General features: G+C 43.9%; 1 protein-coding gene across 20 annotated transcripts in view; it reads left to right on the top strand.

The window, feature by feature from the left end:
• The window catches only part of FARS2 (phenylalanyl-tRNA synthetase 2, mitochondrial), a 621,462-nt gene that overhangs the window by 472,967 nt on the left and 121,587 nt on the right, over positions 1 to 26,908 (top strand). For 11 of the 20 annotated variants that reach the window (XM_040460410.1, XM_040460416.1, XM_040460411.1 and 8 more), the window contains 2 exons: positions 5,155 to 5,244; positions 5,328 to 5,683. The exons of 7 other annotated variants lie outside the window; for them this stretch is intronic. In XM_040460410.1, the coding sequence (XP_040316344.1) occupies positions 5,155 to 5,244; positions 5,328 to 5,583 (346 nt within the window). In that variant the 3' untranslated portion in view covers positions 5,584 to 5,683. Of the gene's footprint in view, positions 1 to 5,154; positions 5,245 to 5,327; positions 5,684 to 20,219; positions 20,384 to 26,908 lie in introns of those variants that run through there. 2 more of the 20 variants (XR_005786117.1, XM_040460417.1) reach the window with 2 other exon arrangements.

Below are 26,908 nucleotides of genomic sequence, written 5' to 3'. Positions count from 1 at the left end.
TTTCTTGGCTTTCACTAACCATCTTGAATGCTTATTTCCCAGTCTCTTGTGCTCTCTCCCTCCTCTGAACCTCAATCACACTTTGCAATTGATTCCTTGTTGATGATCATTATCTTAGCCTTCCCTATGCAACAGTGACAGGATTATCTTCTTCCCTCCATTAGATGGCAAGCTTTCCAAGGGCAGGGGCTGTGTCTGGGTCACTGTCACATCCCTTGCACATCCCTTAATTCAAGGGCAATAGCTCTTGAATTAAATGTGGCCAGTGCTGCCCCCATTAGTTCAGATACCCTCCCCCCATTCCACTTCCAAGAGCCTTGCAGGTCACTGGGCATGGCTGACAGCCTGTGCTGCTTACCTGCCATGAATGAGCCCTGAGAGTAGCCAGTGAGGCAGCTCTTTTAAACCCAGAGCTCTGTCAACTGTTGGGTTTCCAACAAGGAAAACCATATTTAACTTGAATATGAGCTTTGGCTTGAATGAGAGCTTTGGCTACTATGCTTTTGTAGTAAGGAAGCCATTTGCTAATACTGGCCACCTTTTACCTTCCCTGTGTGGTTCCTTATAGTTTACGACTGAGAACTGCATTCAGCATACTCCCGCCATCACTCTTCCACTATTCACTCTCTTACTACTTCTTCAGCCTTGAGATTTGCCAGATGTTGCTGGACGAGATGATCGGAAAAGCAGTTAGAGCTTTTGTGAGACTTTGAGGCATTGGGGGAAATGGCAGTCTTTCCATCCATTTAGGAAGCTCCCATTGTTTCTATCACTGCAGTCAGGAAGCCTGTAATAAGGACTCAGCAGATACAGCCTTGCTTTCTCCAAAGTGCCTTGACGAAACAAAATGTTCTGCTTTAACAAAGGCACAATCAGCCCAGGACCTTGTAAGTGCTTGTTCTTACTCACTTTTATTCCTTTGTGTGTCCTTTCCCGCTTTCTTTTATTAGTGACGTGCTTGATATCATCGCCCTGTTGCCATATTTGCTGAAAGAAATTAATGTGTCCTCGTGGTCTCCCGTAGACCCGTCTGCGGCTAGCAGCGTGGGCCGACCCCACACAGTGCTGGCAACATGGATTTCACTCCTAAAAGCAGCTTCGCATTAACAGTTGGGGAACAGCCATTATTCCAATAGTACATGGATTTGAAAAACAAATTCAGCATCTGAGAGTGAGGCAAAGTCCGAAGTTCGCTCTAAAACAGCGCCAGGACCTCTGACAACACATTAAGAATCAGAAAACCTTGATGCCAGTACTGGTTTCACCTCCTCCACATGTATGACCTTACAGGAGGCTTAGCTGCTTATGGTCAGATTACAGACCATTGAGATCATCTCCTCCAACCCAGGCGCACAGACGTGCTCAAAGTCACACAGAACATTCTGCAGGATAGTCAAGACTAGAACCTCGGTCTTTTTAGGTCTAATCCAGGCATTTCCTGCTCACAAAACCTTTCGAAACACAAATGTCTTCCTTAGGAGTAGATGGTGAGGAGCACCTCCCCCACTTCCCGAGGTAGAAAAGGGCAAATGAGAGCGCATGTGTAAATCCACCATGAAGATCCTGAAGTACTGTACTTTTCCTGTACAGGAGCTCATTTCCCTGCTTTCGTGCACCCAGCCTCCCAGTGCACATCTCACACAGGCCCCGCCATGTCCCAGGCACTTTTTTAGGCTCAGGGGGCCCCAGAGATGAACAAGGCTCAGTCCCTGCCCTCAAGTGCCCCACATTCCAAAGCAGAAGGCAAACATTTTTTGGGTAATCGCGGTGCAGAGGATACCTGCTCTAATTAAGGGATGCATTAAGCACTGTGCAGCACAGAGAAGGAATGCATTGGTTATTAATTCCTTATTGTCAGGATATTGTCAGGATATATGCCTAACAAGGAAGGTGACATTTGAGTCAAACCTTAAAGAATGTGCAAGAATTCACCACGTGGAGCACATGGGGACGATGTTGTGGGTAGAATGAAAACTCACAAGCCTGGAAGTTTACGGTGTGTTTGCAGAGCAGTGAACAGTCTGGTGTGGTGGCAAAATGCCCGGGCAGAAAGGTTTTGTACATGGTCTTCTAACTAACAAGCAATCATTGTGGAAAATACCACCCGTGTTTTGTTAGAAACTTCCATTCCTTAGATTGGCCCAGGAATATGGAATTTCCTTATGGTTCAAGCCTAAATCTATGTATCTATATTCAGATTGATTCTGTCCTTCTTTGGCTTTTTTTTTTTTTTTTTTTTTTTGGCCTAATTTCACTCTATCTGTATTTGAGATCAGAGGAGCTCTGCTAGCCAGCTTCGGTCATTTCTCAGTAGATTCCTACATGGTCAGTTAGCTTCAGCTTGTCCCTTCGTCTGCCAGGACACAGGAATTCACAGGCAGGACCCCAGGCAGTTATCCTGAAGGGAATAGGGTGAAACAAGGGGCCACCATTTGAAGTACTTCAGTGTAACTTAGCAGAGATCATGGTGCGCCCACTGAATGCAAAAGTTCTGCAACAAACAGTTGCTGAAACTGAACTCTGGGTGCTGCTCCTTGGCAGCTTTTCTACTCTAGGTGCTACTTCCCCGCCCCTGGTTGAAGGAGGACAGAAAATGTGGTCGCATTAACTGGCGTAGAGAGGAGTCGGTGGTTCTGGGTTGCAAGTTACAGGTAGATCTACCATTTGGGGGAGGCCGATGTGCACCATGAAAAGAAAATTCCCTTTGCGGTATTTCTGATTGACAGTGAATGACACACTTACATCTGAAACATATTCTTTCCTTTGGTGGAAGTCTCCTAAATTTAAAAAATTTGTTTGCAAGTCGTTAACACCTGTGTCACAGTTTTGGGAATAAGGCTGCTAAGGCCTGAAGGCAATGGAATTGAGACCCAGAAGAAAATGATGGTTTCCTATTTATGTTCCGTAAGGATGTATACTGCAGGTGTGTGTGTGTGTGTGTGTGTGTGTGTGTGTGTGTGTGTGTACAAACGTGCAATGTGTCACTCCCTCTGATATAGTTGAGATGTAGGGAAGACTCCGAGTAGAGCCCCAGGGGGGCATTTTCAGCCATGATTTTCCACCGTCTTCCCTTGTTAGCTGAGTGAGTTTCTCAGCTATTGGTGAGTGCTCATATTAACCAGCACTTCTCAGCTTGCCTAGGATGAAGGGAAAATCGTATGAAATCAACTGTTCTCCTGTGGGCTATTAAAGCTGCTTTGACATGTGCGCATCACTCAGGTGGGCTGTTTTCACTTAAAATCCTTGGTCATCGCTGGCTGACACAGGCCCTTGGCTCCTGAGGTGTGCCTGGTGAGGCAGCCCTCTCCCCAGCAGCTGTCTGATCATCCTGTAGCTGTGCAGAAAGGCATTTTGGCTTTCTCAGCCTCCCAACTTCATACTAGTTAGGTTTGACACCTCCAGCACCCTCATATGTGATGTTAGACAGGTTCGCCCTGCTCATATGATGCCATGTGGCCCAAGCTGTGTTCCTCACTTGTCAAGGAGATGACTCACTGCACATCACTGTGATAACACTATTGAGTATCCCAGGAAAGTCAATCACAAATGGTTCTAAATGGGACCCTTTATATATAGTGAACTTCAGAACTTTGGCTCAGGCCAAGATAGGGTAACAGAGAGTGAATTCACCTTCCCAACTCAGAAGACTAAAAATCTAGACATAATATACAAAACAGTGGTTTGCAGACATTGGACCCAAGGTAGTACAGGGTCCCTGAGGAAAACACCAGGGTAGGCCCTACAGTCCTCCCAGCTTGCTGCTGGAGGGGGGGTCTGAGGCCACAACACAGGTAAGAGGACCCAGACAGAGCCCAGGAGTCTCTACTCTCAAGAGACAGAGTTAGGGAATCAGAGGCCAAGGCAGCTGGAATTCTCTAGGTAGAGTCCAAGAGGGAGCTGAGCTTCCCAGAGAGTGAGCTTTGGGGGTCTGCAGAGGCTTTCCCTTTGGTCCTCAGCAGGTGCTACTCAGCACTTGGTGTGAGGAAGCTACCAGCAACTGAGGAAAGAACCACAGGAAAGGAACAGACAGAACAATCTCTGAGGTCCTACAGGGCAGGGAATGGTTTGTGTTCCCACCAGCCAGAGTAGGAAAACCATGGCGATGGTAGTCAGAAGGGTAATCCCTCAGTGTTGGGGGAAAAGGATCCCTAGACTAAAGGCTGCCCTGGTCCTGACCAACAAAGCTTGAATGCAAGCTTACAGTCTCCTTGGAGAGATGACAGATTCTAGGACTGTGGCAGGAAATACATAAGATGAGCCTGAAGTATCCTGTAGTGCCAGAAAAAGAAGGAAGTGCTCAAAAAAAGCCATGGAATTCACTGTGCCAGTCACACCTCTAGAAAGTAGCAGAGCCATGGTTCAAACTAAGGGATACCTGCCTATGAAGGCCATAGTCTTCCCACTGCAGTGCCTGCCTCTTCCTCCAGCCCCCTGCCACCTGTCCCCTCCCTGCTCTGTACTCCTGAGCCAGTTGGCGAGGCTGGGGAGAGCTCCTTCACCAATGCTGCCAAATGGCTGCTCCTTCCGCCAAATGGCTGCTCCACACGCACGTGTCCGGCGTGCACTAAGGAAGCTGTGACTAGTCATGCTTGGTCCCAAACCTCACGCTGCAGACAACACATGCCTGTACCATTCCAATACCTCTCCCTAAAATGGAGCATGCAGGAGGCATAGCTCTAGAACTGTCACTGTCACCAATATGAAGTGTCCATTCCAATAAGCTTTCTGAAAGGAAGAGAAAGTCAAGGGAGAATGTATGACCTGCTTCCTAGCTTAGGCTGACCTCCAGTGCGTGACCACAGGACCTTTGGGGTCATGGCAGTGTGACACTATGGTGGCACTGCTGGGTTGGGACTTATTTGTTTGTTTGTTTCCGCTTATTCTCTTTACCTTTCCCTGGGAATGGACAACATTGACAAGAAGGTGGCGAGTTGTGCACCTGTAGGTGAGGATGCACTGTGTTCCCAGAGGTAGCGGTGTTTTGGTCATAACACATCAACACATTTCTGTTTCAGTTACCCAGCTAGAAGAAGCCAAAGAGGTTATGCAAGTAAACTGGAAGAACACTACCCATTTTAGCAAATGTTAAAAATTTGTAAATTCTGGATATTATAACAATAACATCGAGTTTATTTTAGGTTCATTCTTTGGTAGGACATACTTGCTCACGTTACAAACGGAATGGAGGTCTGGAAAGATGAACACTTTGGAAGATAAATTGAATTACCACATTGATTTTCTAAAGTACGTGACGATCTTACACATCCATAGCGTATCAAATGCCCGTACCATTCAACATTTCTGATTGTCTTGCTGCACGTTGGTAGGCCCAGGGGGACGAGCAGTTTTCAAGTGGCTAGAGTGCGGAGTATCACAGCTCTACGTCAGCTTTCACAGGAGCCTTTGCATGTTTGGACCGGCCACTGCAGATGTGGGAGAGGCACTTTGACCCCATGGCCCCAGGGGGAATCTGGCACGAGCATGGAGCACCTGCCCAGCCAAATGGCAGTCCATAGCGCAGAGCAGAAGGATATACATAACACGGTCTTGCTCTACCATGTTTTTCAAAGCCATGAAATGTAGTCCATATGTTTAAATCTCTCCTTGGCTGATTGCCTTGTGCAGTTGATATGTACAGTACAACAAAATAAAAATAAAAAATCTGTTTTGGAGCAAACTTGAATGAGAGGGAATGCCGGAGTTCTGTGTGGAGAGCGTGTGTGAGCATATAAATCCCCTTGTGTGTGTGCGTGTGTGTGTGTGTGCGTGTGCATGTGTGTACGCATGCACACACACTCAAGCTGTGCTTTCGGAGTGCCATTTATAAAATATTTATCATGGTTTTACTGATTTAGGTTCATGTAGAGCCTTTGTTATTGAAAAGGAGCCACAGCACTTTGCTAATTTAAGATGCTAAGTGGGGGTATAAGAGTGAGAACCACAGATGACTGCGTTTGAATCCAGAGGGAAAGCTGGCAGTCCCATTAACATTAGCAACAAAATGCGGCCATCTCTGGGTTGAGCCAGTCTTATTCAAAGGCATCACCGAAGGAAAGGGGTCTAGAAGGATCATCTGTGGGCTTTATCCTTTTTTGTCCCCGCACTTGTGGCCTTTGGGGGCTCAGCCAGACTTTCTTCTGGCATGAAGCTGATTACTGCGGCTATAGTTGGTCTCCTTATATCTCACTGCTCCTCCCAAATCCCCGTCTGTAGCCTGAAACCAAAAAGAAAACTCACTCACTCACTCACAGAATGCAGAAACTTTGAAGGATAATACCTCATATTAAGGAGAATCCTAACAATTGAGAAACACAAAGCCAACAAAACATCAGGAAGTGTCAGGAAGCTTTTATTGGGCATCTACTACTTGTTCATAATTACTGTGACTTCTGAGGGAGATACTGAAGAAATGGATGCTCCTGAAGGAGCTGATATAAGAAAACAAAAACAGTTGAGAATAATAATACGTAACTGTTTACTGAGCATTTCATACATGCCAAACACTATTCCACATGCTTTAAATGTATCAACCTCAGGGTGCCTGGGTGGCCTAGTCAGTTAAGCGGTCAGGCTCTGGATTTCGACTCAGGTCATTATCTCTCAGTTCCTGGGATTGAGCCTCGTGTCCGGCTCTGCGCTGATGGCATGGCACCTGCTTGGGATTCCCTCCCAGTCTCTCTGCCCCCACCCCGCCCTTGCTTGCCCTCTCAAAAATATATTTAAAAAAACTTAAAAAATAAATAAATAAAAACAAATGTATCAACCTCATTTAGCCCATATATACCTAGGTTCATGTAGAGTCTTTGTTATCCCCTATATTGTCCCCATTTTCCGCCAGGAAGCTGAGATTCAAAGACATCAAATGCCTTGCCCAAGGTCACACAGCCAGTAACTGACAGAGCCAGGATTTGACCCAAAGGATCTATGATGGAGCCTACACATGTAAAAAATTTACAACACATGATCTGTTATCACCGGTATCCTTACCTACTCCCTCCCCAACATGAATTCTTTTTTTTTTTTTAAGTGTACAATTACATGGCTTTTAGTGTATTCTACAGAGTTGTGCATCTGTCAATTTTAGAATATTTTTATAACCCCAAAAAGAAAGCCATCAACCCCCATCCCCCAGTATTGTAACCCTCCCCACCCCAGCCCTAAGCAACCACAGATCTGCTTCTTATTTCTGTAGATTTGCCTATTCTGGGCATTTCATGTACATGGAATCATGTAACGTGTGGTCCCTAGTGACTGTTTTCTTTCACTTAGCATAAAGCTTTCAAGATTGATCCATGTTGTAGCATGTGTCAGTACTTTGTTTCTTCTTATTGCTGAATGATGATAATAATAGGGCGAATAAATGTGGAGCATCTTTTCACATACTTATTTCTCCACTTATTCTTTTGGAGCTAATCCCGTTTCATCCATAAACACCCATGTATGTACCTATAACAAAACAAGCAAAAAAGCGTTCTTCAAAAACCGTAACCACAATATTTTTATCACTCCCTTAAAAAATATTTAATTATCAAATATATAGTCAGTGTTCAAATTTTCCTGTTTTCCCTGTTTGTTTCATACTTTCTTCTTTCAGTGGTTTGTTGAATTCATATCTAAACGAGGCCCATGCTTGCATTTGGTTGATACATCTCTTAGGTCCCTTTTTGTCTATGGTTCCTTTCTTCCTCTTTTCTTGGTAATTTTTGTTGCTGAAGAAGTTAGGTGGTTTGCCCTATACAGTTTCCTACATTCTAAAACTTTGCCAGTTGCATCCCTGTGGTGTCATTTGACAGGTTCTTCTAGCCTCTGTATTTCCTGTAGTAGTTGAATCTAGAGACTTCATCAGATTTAAATTTGACTGTTTTGTGGGGAGGCAAGACTACTTCACGGGTGGTGATTTGTACGTCTGTATGTCTCTCTCTTTGTACTGAGCACTGGACTGTACTGAGCTCACTGTACTGAGCACTGTCAGCTTAGCGTATCTATGATAAAGTTCCCCCATTGGCTTTTTTAACTAATGTTTTTGGCAACCATTGGTGAGCATGGCTTAGATCCATTATTTATCAGGAGAGCTTACGTTCCTAATCACACATGTCAAGCGCCTCCCAGGAAGGCAACAGTATGCTTTCTACTATACCCTATTTTCCTTATATTGCAGAAGTGTTGAAAGCAGGGAGGTATCAGTGATTAAGATGGCGTTTTACTTTCAATATTAGCTGTGTAAAAATTTATTCAGCTCTTCTGTGCTAGACTTCCTGAGGGCAAGAGCTAGTGCTGGGTTCTTAATGTCCACCTCCCCTAAGCCAGGCACATGGTAAGAGCTTACTAAGTAGATGTTGAGTGAGTGAGTGAATATCCCGTGCTCCTTGCTATGTACCCTCTTCAGAAGATTTCCTGTGATGGCCAAGGTTGGTCACATTTTTGCTGATAAGTGTTTAGTGGCTTCCTGGTTTTCAGATAATGCCACTGTTGAACAGTGAATCAGATGAAACAGGCTGTAACTCTGAGTGTATAATGGGGGACATTTAGAATATCAAATTCAAGGATGACCATTCACAATTCAAGCTGAATTTTTTCTTTTAACCAAACCTCTTTTATTTAACTGAACCAAAAAATATGTGGTCTTTTCCACCCTCATTTTGTGGCCCCAGGTGTCTCATAACTGAATAGTTAATGAAAGCTTGAGCCTGTTCCTCCTGAGCCTGTGAAATCTGTCAGCCCAAAGCAGTGTGGCTCCTTTTTTGGATTGGAAAGTAAAATGTTTGTATTAAATTCTGGTTTATTAATTTCATGTTAGGTGTGTTGTAAAAACAGGGACGTTTTACTTAAAATTTTTTAATGTTTATTTATTTTTGAGAGAAAGACAGAGCACGAGCTGGGGAGGGGCAGAGAGAGAGAGGGAGACACAGAATCCACAGCAGGCTCCAGGCTCTGAGCTGTCAGCACAGAGCCCGATGGGGCTCGAACTCATGAACCATGGGATCATGACCTGAGCCAAAGTTGGATGTTTAACCAACTGAGCCATCCAGGCGCCCTGGGAAATTTTATTTAGAATCTTCTTGTTCATATTGAATCTTTGGTTCTCCTAAACCAGTGTATGTCCCCGGTCTTCCTATGGAAGCTTTCAGGAGTGTTTCCAACCCCACTTGGAACCTTACCACTTTCAACTTGTGCAGAGCACATTGTTTACACAACATAGTCAGGATCTGAGATTTGTCTCCTGCCTCCCTGCACCCGTTTTACCTGCTGATTCAGTTATACTTGTCTGAAGAAGAACACTTAGATGCTAACATGAGATTTTGAAAGCAGAAGACCACTATTTGGAAAATCTGGGCATGGCAGTTGTAAGGGTACAATCAGTGCCCTTGTGTGTGGACATTCTCTTAGGCCTCAACACAAAGAACTTTATGTGGATTCTGGTAGAAGTTCTTGGTTTTGTGTCCAGCCAAATGCTGTGGCTGTCACTAGTTTGTCATTGATGTGACACTAAGAGGAGAGAGCATACACCTTTATAATATAATTCCAAGGGCAGGTTCTGCAACATCATTTGGCTTATCTATAAAGCTGTAGCACAGTGTATTTACTTTTACATGAGACAGCTTCCAAATGTGACTTCTTTTAGTGTGATGCAAGCCGTCTGTGAACTTTCTCTGTCATGCCACAGAAATTGCCACAGCCACAATGTCATCTGTCTCCCAGAAGATTGAGAGTCACTTTCAAAATAAGTCATGTGCTTTCCTATTAAAAAGTGATGTTTAGGGGCACCTGGGTGGCCCCAGTTGGTTGAGCATCTGACTCTTGATTCTGGCTCTGGTCATGATCCTGGGGCCGTGGGATTGAGCCTCGCATCAGGCTCTGTGCTGAGCGTGGAGCCTGCTTGGGATTCTCTCTCTCTCCTTCTGCCCCTCTCTCCCACTCTCTCTCTCTCCTTCTGCCCCTCTCTCCCACTCTCTCTCTCTCCTTCTGCCCCTCTCTCCCACTCTCTCTCTCTCTCCTTCTCTCTAAAATTAAAAAAAAAGTGATTTTTAAATGGCAGTTAGGTTCCTCTTGAGCATGCAGTGTGGTGAGATCACCTGCATGTTCAATGCGCAACAGCAAAAAAAGAAAGAAAAAAGCCAATATTACAGCAATACCAGTAGTTAAAATTAAAGCAATCATAGTAAACACACTTAGAACCAGTTTTAAATTTTGTATCTGACGTAAGCACTTAAGAAAAGGGAAAGGGTAAAAAAAAATAATTGGAGACACATGTGGTGATTCTGAGGGAAACTTCTGAGTTCTGCAGGGACTTATATGCTCCTGTCACTGGGTCCTCATATCGCTGGTCTTACTCTAATACTTTGAGCCACTGAGAAAGCTTTGTGGAACATTTTGAAAGAGCAGGGAGGACAGATACAAAGTAAAGAGAATATGTCTTTAGTATGTTCATTTAACAACATTTATCAAGTACCCAGCATATGCTAGCCACTAGAGTGGAGATTCACAAACTTTTGAGTCTGAAGATCCCCTTTTACACTCTTAAAAATATTGAAGCGGGGGCGGGGGGTATATATCTATTGATGTTGACCATATTGAAATTTTAAAATGTGATATTTAAAAATATTTTATTAACTCACATAGAGGTAATAAGGAAGCTATTGCATGTTAACATAAATATATTTTTATGAAAAAAAACAAAATTGTAATGAAAGAGTGGCATTGATTTATATTTTTCAGATCTCATTAATGTCTGGCTTAATAGAAAACAGCTGGTGTCTTATAGCTGCTTCTACATTCAATTTGGTATTCTAAGTTGTTTTAATTGAAGTATCTGAAGAATATCCGACCTTGCCATATGTTGCTGAAAAAGCGAGCACGTCTTAATAGCCTTTTGAGAAAATTGTAGATATTCTTTTTTGGTATTACACCAAAACTCAGCAAGTAGTAGTTTCTTAAAAGTTAGCTGCACTTGAACTTGTTGTTAGTTAAGTTAAAATCTATTAGCCTGTCATACAATTTGAATGGATTTTTTACAAAGGCATGTTTTTGTGACATTTCGCATTAGTCGGTTGGAAGATATTGGTTGACTGAGTTATGCAGCTCTTTCAAATGTTGACACATTTCATTATCTAAGGTTAAAAAATCACATTTATTAATATCACCGCCATTCTTATCAGAAACATCTGAAATATCAGGAAGCATTGGCCCATACAAGTTTTCCAAAATGCAGATTTTCACTTGAAAGCTTGATTTTTATCCTTGCCAACAATTACTATCAGGCCACGTCATTCACTTTTGAGAAAATTTCTGCCATAATCTGTCAGTAGTTGATGGTGTTCCATGAAGAAAGTTGCTAGTTCGTCTCACAACTCAAATGATCACAGAAGTGCTTTTCACCCCCATACCGCAGTATGTAACAGACAAGCATCCCATGTAGTCACACAGATTATCAAAAAGATATGTACTCCAAGGTCAAGATGTAACAAAGGCAATCATTTTTACTGCTCTTTAAAGGCATTCTTAAGTGAAATGGATTGTTGTTTTTCCCTGTAAGTATGAAATGGTAAAACATTCAATGGCCACTAGTCACATGTCGGTGCCACTGCCACCATGATCGGCATTAGGGGCTCATGGATTTTATCCACCTTTGCTTTTTCACCAACATTACAAATATCAACACAGTGAAAAGTGCAAACAAGGCTTTATTCTTATGAAATTTTTTTGACCTTATAAACCCCTAAAAGGGTCTTTGGGGCCCCCAAAGGGTCTACAGTAGATATTCAGGATGACCTATACAAGACTTTCTTCTGATAGAGGGACAAGAGAGAGAATTTTGTTCAAAATGCATAGGATCCTATAACCAAACTAAAGCAGGGCTGTGCATCAGAGGGGCTATTTTAGGTTGGGTGGTCACGAAAGGCTCCTCAGAGAAGGTAACATTTCAGGTGAAACTTAAGAGCAGGTAGAACAGGACAGCTAGTCAGGCTCTGAAGCAAGAATGGCTGAAGAACAGAAAGAGGACCATGTCACTAAGCGTAGTGACTGAGGAGGACATGGTGTGAGGGAAGGTCAGTGAGAAAGTCCAGGTCCACACTGGATTGGGCCTTAGAAACCAAGGTAAGGAGCTGGCTTTTATTCTAAGTTTGATGAAGACTTGGAGGGGATTGAGCCAGAGTGAAAGGTGACAGCCACCTCGTACTGCCCCCAGGAAGTGTGTTTTCACCCATCTTCATACCTCCTTTCTTCTGCAGATGACTGTAGCTGGCCTTGAAATTCCAACTGCTGGATATAAAGGTGTGAATGTGGGGCACCTGGGTGGCTCAGTCGGTTAAGCAACCAACCCTTGATTTCAGCTCAGGTCGTGATCTCACAGTTTGTGAGATCAAGCCCCACTTCAGGCTCAGCCCTGCCCCCACTTGCACGTGTTCTCTCTCTCCCTCTCTCTCTCTCTCTCTCTCTCTCTCTCTCAAAATAAACTTAAAAAAATAAAGTTGTGACTGTAAGTGGAAAAATCCAAGTGATTACATATAGCATGATACTTTTTATACAATAAAAATAAATTCTAAAAATATTATAGTTGTGATAAGGCTATATAAAAAGGAAACCAAGAGGATAGTAAACAGAAATTCAAAGTTGCGATGACCTCAGATAGCGGAGTCAGGGGGACCAGTTCAGGGAAGACCACACAGAGAGATATAGCTCCTTGTCAAAGTTCCAGTTCTGATGTTGAGTGGTGGTTTTGTGGGTGTTGATTATCTTACCTTATTAAGAACAGATGAGTGAGTGAAAGCAGGCAGGCCATGAATGGGCCAGTCATAAGAGTCCATCAGGAGGCACAGATAATGACTAACCCAAGTGTGCGCATACGGGTTTAATATAAAAAGAGAGTAAGAGTTGAGAAGAAACAAATCTAACACCTTTTTCATTTCTTCACAAACCAAAAGGCAACTTCCTAGCCCATTCTGACCATAGCTGTGTAAATATCAACTGTAGCATCTGGTTTAGAGCTTGGACCTTGGGGTAAAAGTGCTTGGATTCAAATCTTTGCCTTATGCCCTACGAACTGTGCAACCTGGACACAGTACTGATCCTTCCAGCCTCGGTGTTTTCATCTGTAAGGTGGGATAATAGCAGAATCCCTGACCTCGGGTTGTTGGGAAGATGTACTAGGATCATGTCCATAAAGTGCTTGTTACAAAGTTTCTTGGTCATGTGTGAGGGGCAGGTGAAAATTCTTGTTCCCATAAATACACTCTGCTTCTTTCCATTTTTTCTTTCTGTAACCGGGGGAAACCAAGAATGAGGCAGGTTTGTTTGTTGTTGAATCTACTCTTAAGAATGTTTGAATTAAATTCTCTTGCCTGAGGATGATATTTTTATTTTATATGATTGTTCTTTGAACAAGCAGTAAAAAACAAAATGAAACTGGAAGGTTCAATGCTTTCTTCCTGAAAAGAGGCTTCAGGGCGTTAGGCCAAAATGTGGCTCGCAGTGAATTTTAGAAGCAGCCACAGCAGGAGGTCTCAGTTGTGAGGGGCCCTGCTGGTGACAGGCACACTCCCCCAGGACAGTGGAAACCCCCAGCAGAGCCCTCACTGGGCTGCCCACTGGGTTACCCACCTGCGGCAGGAAGAGAGTGCGCTAGGTCAGAAGGGAAGGGCTCCCCCTGGGTTCCACGGGAGCCCAAGCCAGGCAAGTGTTGTAAATTTCAGCACACTTTTCCCTGAACTGCCTGATTTAAGTTCTGTTTTACAGCGTTTTGGAATCTGCCAGACCTGAGACCCTTTAGCCGACCCTACCTCCCACTCTCAGCCAATAGCACCCACTGATCTATTTTCTAACCCTATGCATTTGCCTTTTCCAGAATGCATAGCAATGGAATCATGCAGTATGTAACTTCTTGGATCTGGTTCCTTTCATTTAGCATAATGCCCTTGAGGTCTTTCCATGTTGTTGTATGTGAGTAGTTTTTTTTTTTTCCTTTTTATTGCTGAGTAGTATTCCATTGTATTAATGAACCACAATTTGTTTCTTCATTTTCCAGGTGAGAGACATTTAGATTGTTTCCAGTTTGGAGCAAATGTAAATAAAACTGCTGTAAATATTCACATGCAGGTGTTTGTGTGAACATAAGTTATCATTTCACTTTGGTAAATACCCAAGAGTGGGTGGGATTTCTGGGTCATATGGTAAATGTATGTCTAACTTTGTAAGAAACTGCCCTGTTTCCTAAAGTGGCTGTACCATTTCTCATTCCCACCAGCAACGTATGACACTTCTAGTCCCTTAGAATCCTCACCAGCACTCGGTATTGTCAGATCGTTTGTTTTTTAACCTAATAGATGTAGTGATAAATTATTGTTTTTAATTTGCATTTTGTTAATATCAAATGATGTTGAGTGTCATGTGCTCATTTGCCATTTGTATATCTTTGATGAATTGTCTCTTCATATCTTTTGTTCATTTTGTTACTTAAGTTGTTTTCTTCTTATTAAGATTCAGTTTATCAATATTTTCTTTTACGAATCATATGTTTGGCATTGTATCCAAGAAATCTTTACCTAATCCAGGACAACAAAGATTATCTTCTAGATGCTTTGTGGTTTTAGATTTACACTTAAGTTAATTTGAGTTAATTTTTGCAGAATGTGCAAGATGTGAATTGAGGTTCATTTTTTACTTTTTTTTGCTTATGGATATCCAATAGTTTCAGCACCATGTTGATATCCAATAGTTTCAGCACTCTCCTTTCTCCTTGTTTTTCTCCTGTTTTGAGAAATCAGTTGACCACATATATAGGTCTATTTGGGTTTTCCATTCTGGTTATTTTTGTTTGTCCTTTATTTAATACAACCCTGGCTTGATTACTATTGCTTTATAGGACATCTCGAAATCAAGTAGTGCAGTCCTCTAATTTTCTTTTCTTACAAAACTGTTTGGGGTATTCCTTTGCTTTCCATATAAAATTTAAAATCAGCTTGTTGATTTCTACAAACACTTGTGCTCAGAATCGGATTAGAATTGTGTTGAATATATATAGTAGTCTGGGAAAAATTAACATCAAAATATTTTGTGTTTCAATCCATGATCGTGGTATATGTATCTCATCATTTATTTAGATCTTTGATTTATTTTGCCAGTGTTTATATTTTTAATCACACATATCTAGTACTGATTTTCTCATATTTGTGCTTACATATTTCATGTGTTTTCATGCTACTGCAAATGCCATCATTTTTATTATTTTGGTTTTCAGTTGTTGATTGCTAGTTTATAGAAATACAGATTTTTTTTTAAGATTGATTTTGTGTTTTGCGACCTTACTAAGTTCTAGTAGTTTTTTTATTAGATTATTTTGGGTTATCATTATAGCCAAATCATGACATCTGTAAGTAAGAGAATTTTATTTCTTCCTTTTCAGTCCATGCCTTTTATTTCGTTTTTTTTTTTTTTTTTGCCTTATTTCACTCACTAGGATCTCTAATAAATTTATTATTGTTTATTACTAATTCTTCATGAGTTTATCATATTGGTCCTCTTAGAAAAAGCTATTCATGGGGCGCCTGGGTGGTGCAGTCGGTTAAGCGTCCGACTTCAGCCAGGTCACGATCTCGCGGTCTGTGAGTTCGAGCCTCGCGTCAGGCTCTGGGCTGATGGCTCAGAGCCTGGAGCCTGTTTCCGATTCTGTGTCTCCCTCTCTCTCTGCCCCTTCCCCGTTCATGCTCTGTCTCTCTCTGTCCCAAAAATAAATAAACGTTGAAAAAAAAATTTTTTTTTTAAATTAAAAAAAAAGAAAGAAAAAGCTATTCATTCATTCATCAAACATTTGTTGGATATCAGGTGGCAGGTTTTCTACAAGGTACTATGTGGGATATAAAAATAGCTTATCTCTAAAAAGCTTAGGTCCATGTAGGCAATGTAAGATATATTCCCAAATAAGAATAACACTAGGTAAGAAGTGTGGGTCATGCCATACTCCCTTGGGGTCAGGTTCTAAGTGGGTGGAGCCCTGGTGGGGTTGAGAGAGAAGTCAGCAGTTTTCCTATCCCTGCTCAGAGGTGTGCTCAGCTCCCTTCTTAGAGCAGAGATCGCCCCTGATTGTTCCCAGTGTTACAGGTTAGCTTACATGCTAGCCCAGCAGATGGGGTAGGTTTAATAATAAATAAGGCCTGACCAGCCCTAAGGGAGGTAGAAATATGCACCTGTGTGTTATGATTCTGGCTGGAAGGACAATTTCTAACGAACTGTACCTAAGAGAAAAAGTACTCAGTCAACATACTTTTCTTCCTTCAAAAACTCAGAAACCCTAGAAGGAAGCAGCAGGAAGAATGCCCTCCAAAACCCACTTCTTCCAGACTTTGAAGGTCAGTCAGAAATATGGGATGGACTTGAACTCAAAGGGAAGGGAAAATGTGAGGTGGGGGCAGTGGGGTGGGATGCAGGGACTAATGAGGAGAGAGAGTATCATGTACAGCTGTGTGTTATGCCTCATAAGCCCTCTTCTCCTTCCCTGCGTGGACTTCAGTGTCCAGGTTGAAAGGAGGTATCACAGTACATGGTTCCTAGAGCTCAGAGAAGGAAGAGCTGAGCAGTATGGGAAGAGAAAGCTCCTGGAGCAGAAAAACGGGTAAGATTGGGATATGTGGAAACAGGGGACATTCTAGGCCAACACAGGGAAGAGAGACTAAGGATTACTAGCTGAGAACAGTCATACTTTGGACCCCATGCTCATGCTTTGTACCTCACGTGTGGAATGGAGAAGTGTGAAGGGGAATTATGGGAAGAAAGCTAGAAAGGGACTTTGGAGGCAGGCTGTGTGGGGCCTTGAATGCCAGCCGAATGGGTTGGAACTGAATTTGATGTTCAGTGGGAGATGAGAAAAGAATTTTAAGCAGGGAAGGAATTGAAATCTGAGTTTTGAGGCAGCTATTATGAAATGATTCCAAGCATGGACTCTCCAGCCTGGCTGCCTGGGTTCAAATCCTTGCCACCAGCTGTGGGAAGACCTACCTATTCCTCTTGGTGCCTCAGTTTCCACACCTGTAAAACAGGAAAAAATAGTAGATACTTCTAAAGATTGAATGAGCTGATACATGTGAAGCTCTTGGAACAGCACGTGGCATGTGACAAAGTGCTGTGAAAGTGTCATCTTGTATTATGCTTATCAGCATTGTCATTGTTGCTATTTTAGGAACTTTAATTGGAAGGAAGGTGGGTGAATCTGAGCGGTTAAGTGACTGCACAGTGGAGCACACCAGCCTTGGGAGGCTTGACTTTAAAAGTCTGGCTGTGCTACCCTTCCCCCCACACCCACCAAGGCACCAGCTCCAGATTCTCTCCTCTTCTTCCACCCCTGCGGCTGAAACACAAATAGAAACCTTGCCCTTTTTTTCTCTTTCAAATCTTTTTTTTTTTTTTTTTTCATCCTCACTTGGGTCAATCTGGAGCCCCTTCGCCAGAGTGTTTAATGGACGTGTGCACATTCAGGGCTGTACTTCCCACATGTAGATTTGGGGAGTGAATTTCAAGTGCCTCACTCTGGAGCCAGCAGGCCCCTGTGCGGGGGATGCAAATTTGATGTCTGGAACCCACCATCAAGATGATAATTATGAAGACTGCAGCAAATAGGAAAATATTTAGACAATAACGTTACATAAAACAAAACCTAAAATTGTGTGTGCATCCCGTAACTGTGTGAAAATAGGGATACATATTGGCAAGGACTGTAAAGAAATGCAGACATGTGACAACATTTGTGTTAAGATGAGAAGGGACATGAGCACATTAATTGCTTTTCTTTTAGCGTTTCTGTGATTGTTTTAAGAATATGCGAAAAGCAGTAAAAAGAAAGGAGGGAGCATGAGCCCCCCCCCCCCCGGTGCCTAAGAGACCCCCACTGCCCAGCAGGCATTGTTCTGGAAGAGCATGGAGGCTGTGGAAGGGTAGAGGGCATCAGTAGTTAACGAGACTACAGTCCCCAGAGCCGGGGCTCCCTCTCCCCGCTCTCGCCCCAGAATTCACCCGTCTTCTCTACTTTTGGAAGTTCCTAGCCAGTGGCTCCCGCACTGGCTCTCAGCAGCAGTGGGCCCCTGTTCTGCACCCACATCACTCCCCAGGAACCAAGGCCCTTCCAGAGTGACATGGAATGAACATGTAACATCCTCGGGCCATCACAGTGATGATCTCAGCTAAACAAACATGATTCAGATTCCAGCTTTATCATTATTGTGTGCAAATGGTGTGACCTTAGACTCTTTGAGCCTTGCTTTTACCATCTGTAAAATGGGGTTTTCCCGTGGGCTGTTGCTAATCGGAAGAGCATGAATACAGTGCTTGGCACCCAGAGAATTACTCAGTAAATAGTAGTGGCTGCTCTGTGGGGTGGGGGGTTGGGGTTGTTATTAATCATTATTAGTTGATTGGAGAGAACCATCATTCAATGGCTAGCTCAAATGCCACTGCCTTCATGAGGTCAGTTCCTCTGTTCCTCTGCCAAGAGCTTTCTGTCTCTCTACTGGTCTCCTGGAACATTCTGTTTATACCTGTTTCATAGCATCTGCTACTTTCTCTGTGGTAGCGGTGTCATTTGTATTCATTATCACTTTTCAGAGGTCACGGAATGGTGCTGAGTGGCCAGAATGGAGGAAAGGCCAGGTCAGGGACTTCCTGTTTAAGATCAGAAATGCTACCCTGGTGGGCTTCAGGTAACTGTGAAGCAAGTGCATTCAGGGCACCGTCTGGTGTCCGTCTTTGTGATTCAGGATGCACTTGAGTCTAGGACACGCAGCGAAGGGGAGTCGTTTGAAATGGGGAGGACCTTTCCATGTCCCTCAATCCTTCATGGTCCCCAACTCCACTTACGGGGAGGTGACCCCACATCTGGGTGATCAGAACCTGGCTCTGAACCCACAACACTGCTCAGCCCTCCACAGCAGCTGTGACATTGCTATGCTTTTACCTGTCTCATCTTATGTATCCTCCACCCTCTGAGACAGTGCTTCTTGGAACATTATTGTAGGCACGTGGTAAATATTTAAAGATGTCTGAGTTAATTAATCAAGTCAGACAAAGTGGGTCTGAAGGATTCACAGATTGAGGTACCACAAGGATCTCATTTTCAGGTATGTTTTCCTCCAGCGCACTGGGACAGCCTGGAAAAGTTCCTCGAGCTTCTGTCATATCTGCACACTGCCCTGTGTCCTCAGCACTTGGAGATGTAATGCAAGGGGTGCCCATAGAGAATGATTTCTAAATGAGCTTCCTGCCTTAAGGCAAAGGTCGATTCGCTGTGCAGTTAGAAGGGCCACCAGGTGAATGAAGCTGTTAGTGGGGAGGTAATGTGGATGAAAGGTCATCAGAGCTTGGCCTACTGTGGGCGCTTAATGGATGCTAAATAATTGAAAGAATAAAGAGAGATGGGTGAGTGTTGCATTGATGAACCCATGATGAACGAAGGGGGTCTTAGAACATTTGCAAATTGGTCATTAATGTTTCATCGACAGTGTCTGCATCCTTTGTTAATTTTGAATGGTAGCCGGAGTTTGCAATCACAGGGTTGCAGTTCCATGAGAAACTTAAATAGAGGAATTATGCCTGGCTTGCAATCATTTGGGTTTATTTCAAAGTAGTCTAATAGCTGGCAATGGCCTACTGTCCCTTACTAATGTGCTTAGAAGGGACTCGGGTGCTTTCACATTGTGACATTTGGAGGCGAATTATGGATTTTAGACCATTACAGCTTTATTGGGTGTTTTTTCTTTCTTTGTGTGTGTGTGTGTGTGCTTTGCCTATTTTTGAAGCGAGGTTTGCTAAAGCTGAAATGACTGTTTATTCATGATGGGGAGGGGACAAGGAAGTATAGGGAATAATAATTCTATTCATCTAGAAAGAATGCCTTCTTCAAAATGATTTTTGCTGTTGGCAAAACTGAGAACATACTCACATGATTCTCTCCCTGCAGTAAGTGACAGGAAAAACACATCGTGCACTGTGGAGAGCTATAACTGGCAGTGAATTGGTCTAAATCAAAAAGAAAACTCCGTTTGCACAGCTCACTGTACTTCAGGAGAACCTGGCTGGAGGAAGCAAATGGAGGCTTGTTTTAGAATACGAGAGCTATCAGGCCCAGTTGTGAGCCTCCTGTACTTGGGCTTTTCCAGGAAACAACCAGGTAGTTACCCAGTGTGAACTATATTTTTTGGTAAAATTCTCTGCTCTCTGCTGCCCTGCCTTCCGTCAAGGGACCCTGCTGTGTTGAAGCTGTCCGCCCTGAAGCCACCTGAAACCTTGCCTGAGCTCTCCAGTCCTTCTCTCGTGGACTTTTGAAGGTCCCCCTTGTCTCCAGCACTGGGCAGCATGCTTTTGACCATGGCCCAGGCTGCAGTCTGTACCCAGGAAGCGGATGGTAGGTTCTGAGGACTCTCAGCACTGTAGTGCTCACTCATCCTGCAGATGGCTATTATTTCCATTTCTCACAACTTAACTGAAAGGGGCACTTAAGCAAAGCAAGCATTCAGTCCCAGGGAGAATCAATCTTGCTGCTGCAGGAAGGAGCCAAGGCCCATGCAGCCACTACATGGAGTTGATTTTGAGTGTATGTTGACTCAACTTCCTCTCAAGGTAACTAAAATGAGTAGCTTGTGCTAATGAGTGAGGTGGACGCAGAGTCCCGTCAACCCCTGGCAGGGCTCATGAGGGCCTGTTGAGTGTCCTTGGCTGTCCCAAAGGTAGAGCCAAGGGCCAGGCACCCCGGCTGGCCAACACCAGCTTTGGGTTGAGCCAAAGCTCCAGCCCAGCCACGGGAGTCTCAGAGCCTGCCCCTCAGCCTGACATGGACTGCACAGGGAGCACAACACTGGGAAAGCTGGGGCAGGAATATCAAAGAGATGGGGACAAGAAAGCAGGGGTAGGCACACAGTCTTAGAACAGAGAGTGTTGTTCAGAAAAGGCAACACACATCCACCTGCATGTGTTTTTGAAAGGTGAGGTATGTGCTCATTTTATTTTTCTCTTGGAAACATTTAGGATATATGGCAATGCTCTGCACTCCTCTGTACTGAGTTCTGTTTCCATCCTCGGTTCCTCTCTCTCTTTCCCCTCAAGGGGTGGGCCCTTGTTCTTTTAAGCACAAGCCATCCACGCTTTGGTTTTGTTTTCTGTTTGCTTATTTTTGAAGCACAGATTTCCAAGTACAAAATTACTCATCATATTCCTTCACTTACCCTCAGAAAACTTGCCTATTTCCCAAGGGATTGACCTAAATCACTTTTTTTTTAATTAGATGTAATTTATTGTCAAGTTGGTTTCCATACAACACCCAGTGCTCATCCCAACAGGTACCCTCCTCAATGCGCATCACCCACTTTCCCCTCTCCCCACCTCCCCATCAACCCTTAGTTTGTTCTCAGTATTTACGAGTCTCTTATGATTTGCCTCCCTCCCTCTCTGTAGCTGTTTTTCCCCCTTCCTTTCCCCCATGGTCTTCTGTTAAGTTTCTCAAGATCCACATATGAGTGAAAACATATGGTATCTGTCTTTCTCTGACTGACTTATTTCACTTAGCATAATACCCACCAATCCCATCCACGTTGCTGCAAATGGAATACTACTTGGCACTGAATCACTCTTAAGCAGGGTTTGTCAAGCTTGGCACTGTTGACATTTCAGATCAGATAAGTCTTTGCTGTGGGCGCTGTCCTGAGCTTTGCAGGATGTTTACAGCCTCCCTGGCCTCTACCTACCATATGCCATGAGCAACATGCCCCCCACACACGCCAGTTGTGACAACTGAAAATGTCCCCAAATCTTGCCAAATGTCCCCTGAGGAGCAAAACTTACCCTGTTAAGAACCACTGCTCTACAGGAATTATGCCAAGGCTGCCCTCCCATTTTAAACATATGCCAGTCTACTTGGTGGGATGGGTTGTTCTTAGTTACCAAACTCTGCTTATTATTTCTTCATTCATTCACCTCTTTACCCATTGACCCATCCATCTGTCTATCCAGCTCACCAGCCAACAATCCATCCATGGAACAATAGTGCCTTTGGAGCTAGACATTCTTGAATTTAAATTTTGGCTCTCCTACTTACTGACCTTAGACTGAACTTCCGTGAACCTCACTCTCTCCATCTGTATGTAGGAAAGGAGAAAGCAGTGCCCAACTCGTGAGACACAGAGCAGGACCAGGATTAGACTGGGCTTTGTGGAGATGATGATGGCTTGGAGTTGGGGAAAAACAGATGGTGGAGATTCTGAGTGGAAGGCAAAGGCCGAAAGCTGTTAAGGAGGGACTGAATTGGGATGTGTTTAATGAGCACTGAGAAGAGGAAGTGTGCATCTGAGATTGCAGGATTGATAAGATTTAGAACTGGAGGCCAGAGAAAGTGAAGAGTCTAAGGTGATCCCAAGTCTTTGAGAGTATCTGGGTGCCTGGGAGAATGATGGGCCATGATCAGAGTGATGGCACCCAGGGAGATGCACAGGCATGGAAGGAGGGGGTGACTCAGTTTGGACTAGCTTGAGACTGAGCCCCATAGACATACAGTTAGCTGGAGGTGCTGAGCAGGTGTTGGGGAATGTAGGCTTGCAGGAGAGGTCAGCACCCAGGTTCTCTACATAGAGGTGGTCACTTGAACCATGTGCTTGGACAAAGTAAAGAGCACAGAAGAGAAAACTGCCAAGGATAGGTCCTTTGGGAGCACCCACATCAAGGTAAGGCAGGCCGTATATGGGAGCAGGTGAGGAGGTTGTAAGAGAGTGCAAATTCAGAGCCCAAGAAGGAACAGTCAGAAGCTTACTAAGGTTTCCAGGAACACAGGGTCATGGGAGGCTGAGAGAAGTTTCAGAGGGGAAGATAGGGTTGACTTTGACATGCTCAAAAAGGTCTAGATGAGTGAAGATGGAGTTACAGGACTCTCTGGTGGACACTGAAGGTCACCAGAGACTTAAATACATAGTTATAGGAGAATGGTGTTAATGGAGCCCCCATACTTAGGAACTGAGGGTAGAGGCAAGAAGTATATTACATTTCAAGAACTTTTTCAGTGAAAACAAGCACTGTAAAAGAGTTTCCTTTAAAAAAAATTTTTTTTGAGAGAAATATGAGCCTTTTTCAGGGAGAAAGAGAGATTGAAGATAGATGAGACGATTAATGAGGAAACAGCAGGAGATCGAAGGCACTAAATGTTTGGGAGAAGATGCTTGGGAGGAGGATATAGATGCTTCTGTTTTTGAGAACCAGGGGGAAGGGAGACTGGAAAAGAGAGACACATATGGGTCAGTCCTTAGGAAGATGATTTCAACCAACCCCAGGCCTAGATCAGTCTATAAAGAATGAGGATTTACAGGGTCAAAGGGATCTTTGTCCAGCTAGAACTGTTTTCCTTGGATTTATTTACCCAAGATATGTCATAGGGCAGTAATTCATTATCATCAGTTTGTATGTCCGAGCACAAGGCCAGGAGAGAGAAATTAGGACTCCTTCTAAGAACTCCTGTACAACTGACAAAACTGTTCTTCACAAAGGATGGATTATACTATGAGCTGGTGATCTTTCAGAGGTCATGAGCTAAGTCTTCACTTAGTCACTCTTATTAAATGGTTCTTCTGTTAATAGTAAATTTGCCTCCCCAAATCATTGCTATTAGTAACTTTATTATGTGCTTCTTATAGTCTAAGAGCTTCACATGGGTTAACTCAATTAGTCACTAGCCCTAGAAGGTACATTAAAGATGAGGAAACTGAAGCACAGCAAGGTTAAGTAACTTGCTTCATGTCTCACAGCAACTAAGAGGTAGAGCTGGTATACCGACCCAAGCAGTCTCTGCAAGCACAGACTCTGAGTCTACATGCTCATTGTGTGGGGAAAACACTGAGACCCGGACGCAAGTGTGACTACCCTCCCCTTCCCCCCCCCCCCGCCCCAGGTAGACCAATAACTCTTGGAAATTCAGCTGACCTGAGAAGGTGACAGACTTTGGGCATTTAAAAGAATTGGGGCATTGGGGGTTTTAAAAAGGTATGAAGAAGCTGGGAAATGAGACAGACCCCAGGGACCACCACTCAGAGGAAAACACCTCTCCTCCCACTTTCCTTTCCTCCTTCTCCTGCCCTCCTCCTTTCCCTTCTTTCTCTTTTTCTTTGTGGGTCCTCCCTCTCTCCATACAGCCCACAAAACTTTCCCCTTTCTCTGCTGGGAGTAGGACCCCAGATCCTCAATACCCCATGCCCCAGATCCTGCCCAGTGCTCTCCCCAGCACACTCACGCCATCAGCCCCTGCCCACTGGAGTAGGAGCCATAGATCCTATGTGATGGAGCACTTTTCACAGGCAGGGGTGTGGTTTCTAGTGAGAAGTTTTACTTAGTCCTGCCCTTTGATGTTCCTCACATTCTTCTGTGGGTAGTGTCCTGTCCAACGGGCAGAAGCTGGGCTGTGTTGTCTACTGGAGCTCAAAGTCCCTCTGCACCGAAATTCCATTCGAAGCCTATGCGGCCATCATTTTGGGGCACACTGTTTGATCTCCATCTTCTCAGACATCCTTTCCCATTAAAAATTGAAGATCATAAAAATAGGGCCCCTTGGTCCCTCTCAGGTCCTCAACATTTGTTAGCCACAGCTGGGAACCTTTATCTGCTCAATGGCCCACAGTGATTTATCACATCATGTGTCATCTGGACCGCACCGAGACCCTGCCTCGTGTCACCCACATGAGGAAAACCTGCCTTCCCACAATTGCTGCCTCCTCTGCTGCTGTCCTCTTCAGGGGTCCTGCTGACCCCATGGCTGTGACAGGCTTGCAGAGCTGCCCCTCAACCCGCAAGGTTCCAAGTGTGTGTCACTGGCCCAGGCCCCTGCCTGCACTCTGCCCCTCTGGAACTGTGTGTACAATTTTGCATTGCTTCCTAATGTGCTTCTTTCCCTGTTGCATTTAAGAAGCCACTTAAATAACACAGCAAACATTATATAGCACCTGTCATGTACCAGCCACTGTGCTAGGTGTTGGGGACACAAAAGTGAATGAGCAGTCTTTAGAAGTGACAGACATGTCAACAAATGGTTCTGGTGACACCAGACGCAAGTATAACGAGGGGTGCATGTGGGATGCTGTAGTGATGAAGCATGCAAGCCCCCCTTGGGGAGCAGGGATCACCTGGCGTTTAGCCTCCTGGGGTGCCGTGAGGCTGAGAGGTTAATGCTTGAAACCGCGTGCAGGTGTCCCTGGTGCCTAGTGGGTACTCCACACATGTTAGCAACCATTATTCTTATCCATTCCCTTCCAGCCAAAGTTCAATATCAGGCCACACATAGGGTACTCAGAAGTGGTTTTTAATTACAATGAAACAAATGAAGAAGTGAGAGTTGGGCCCATCACTGGAGAGAAGATGGATGTTATTGGTGGTGCAATTGGGAGGGAAGAGTCTGGGAAGAAGACACCGGATCCCATGGGCACATCAGACTTTCCTCCTAGATCAGCCTCACTCCTCAGTCCTGGTCACTAGTCCCCTGAGGGCCCCTAGTGAATCTCCTCATTGCTTCTCTCCTTTTTTTCCTCCAGAAATAGGATCTTTTCATACACAGAACTTTAAAAACAGAAGTCAGGAATGCTTCAGAGCTCAGTCCTCCATTCACTCTTCTTTCAACTCAGATCACTTTTGCAATCATTTATCGACTTCTTCCCATGAGCCAGATACCATGTGAGCCCTCAAACAGAGAGGAAGGCAAACCATAAGAGACTCTTAAATACAGAGAACAACCTGAGGGTTGATGGGGGTGGGGGGGAATGGGTGATAGGGCAGCAAGGAAGCCACTTGTTGGGTGAGCACTGGGTGTCGCATGTAAGCAATGAATCAAACTGAGAGCACACTGTATACACTGTATGTTAGCTAACTTGACAATAAATTATATTTAGAGAAATAAAATAAATTACAGCCGTGGAAGAGATGGTCCTGCCCCTCCCTCACAGATCAAGGTCCAGAGGGACAGACAAGGAATGCCACAGGGTCTGGCTGCCCTGCCCCAGCTCAATCCCATACCACCTCTAACAATAAGGCAGGTAAAGTGAAGGGTCAGGCTCGCATTCCCTTTTCCCAGGATGAGGTTTTGTGTGATTTTAACTTATTTGCAGACAATTAACCTTAGGGTCAAAAAATCACACCCTCCTGCCTCTGTGGAGATTGAAAGCAGATTTTTGAAGAGAAGCAATTGCTGTATAGAATTAAAAGCTTCTTGATGAATAATGCTGTCATTACGCAGGGAGGAAATTACAGTAGCGCTTTCTGCTATGTAATTAAAAAACCAAAAAAGCAAAGATGAATGAAATGCCCACAAGTGAAAATGGGATTTGGTTTTCAACAGAGGAAATTGAAGCTATGTGGGTCACATGCTTATCATTTCCCGATCTAAGTGAAGTGTGTCCTGAATCATTGCAAATTAGAGCAGGAAATCTCATGGCACATTTTCTTTAAACTTTTGTAATACCATGGTCTAAAAAAAAAAGGAGATTTTTACTCTAAAAAGATGGTTGTTGTTGTTTTTTCCATCCTAACCATTGACTCTCTTTCTAAAATATCAAAAACATTTTGTAGAGCCAGTAGGGTTTATAATCTGTTTTATTTCTCCTCCTTGCCACTGCCACACCCTGATTTTCATAGTCACACTGATTGTCCCATTTTTTAATCTAACCACCTTTGCCCAAGAATATATAAGAATAGTAACCCAGAGTGCCTGGGTGGCTCAGTTAAACATCTGACCTTGGCTCAAGTCATGATCTCATGGTTTGTGAGCTGGAGTCCTACATCCAGTGAGTTTGAGCCCTGCTTCTCTCTCTCTCTCCCTCCCTTTCTCTGCCCCTCTGTCACTTGTACCCTCTCTCTCAAAAAGAAGAAAGAAAGAAAGAAAGAAAGAAAGAAAGAAAGAAAGAAAGAAAGA

This window comes from Herpailurus yagouaroundi, unplaced genomic scaffold (assembly GCF_014898765.1).
Source record: "Herpailurus yagouaroundi ecotype Mexico unplaced genomic scaffold, PumYag 250, whole genome shotgun sequence".
Classification (NCBI taxonomy): domain Eukaryota; kingdom Metazoa; phylum Chordata; class Mammalia; order Carnivora; family Felidae; genus Herpailurus; species Herpailurus yagouaroundi.
Note: the sequence above shows the minus strand (reverse complement) of the source record. Positions and strands in the feature narration are given on the sequence as shown.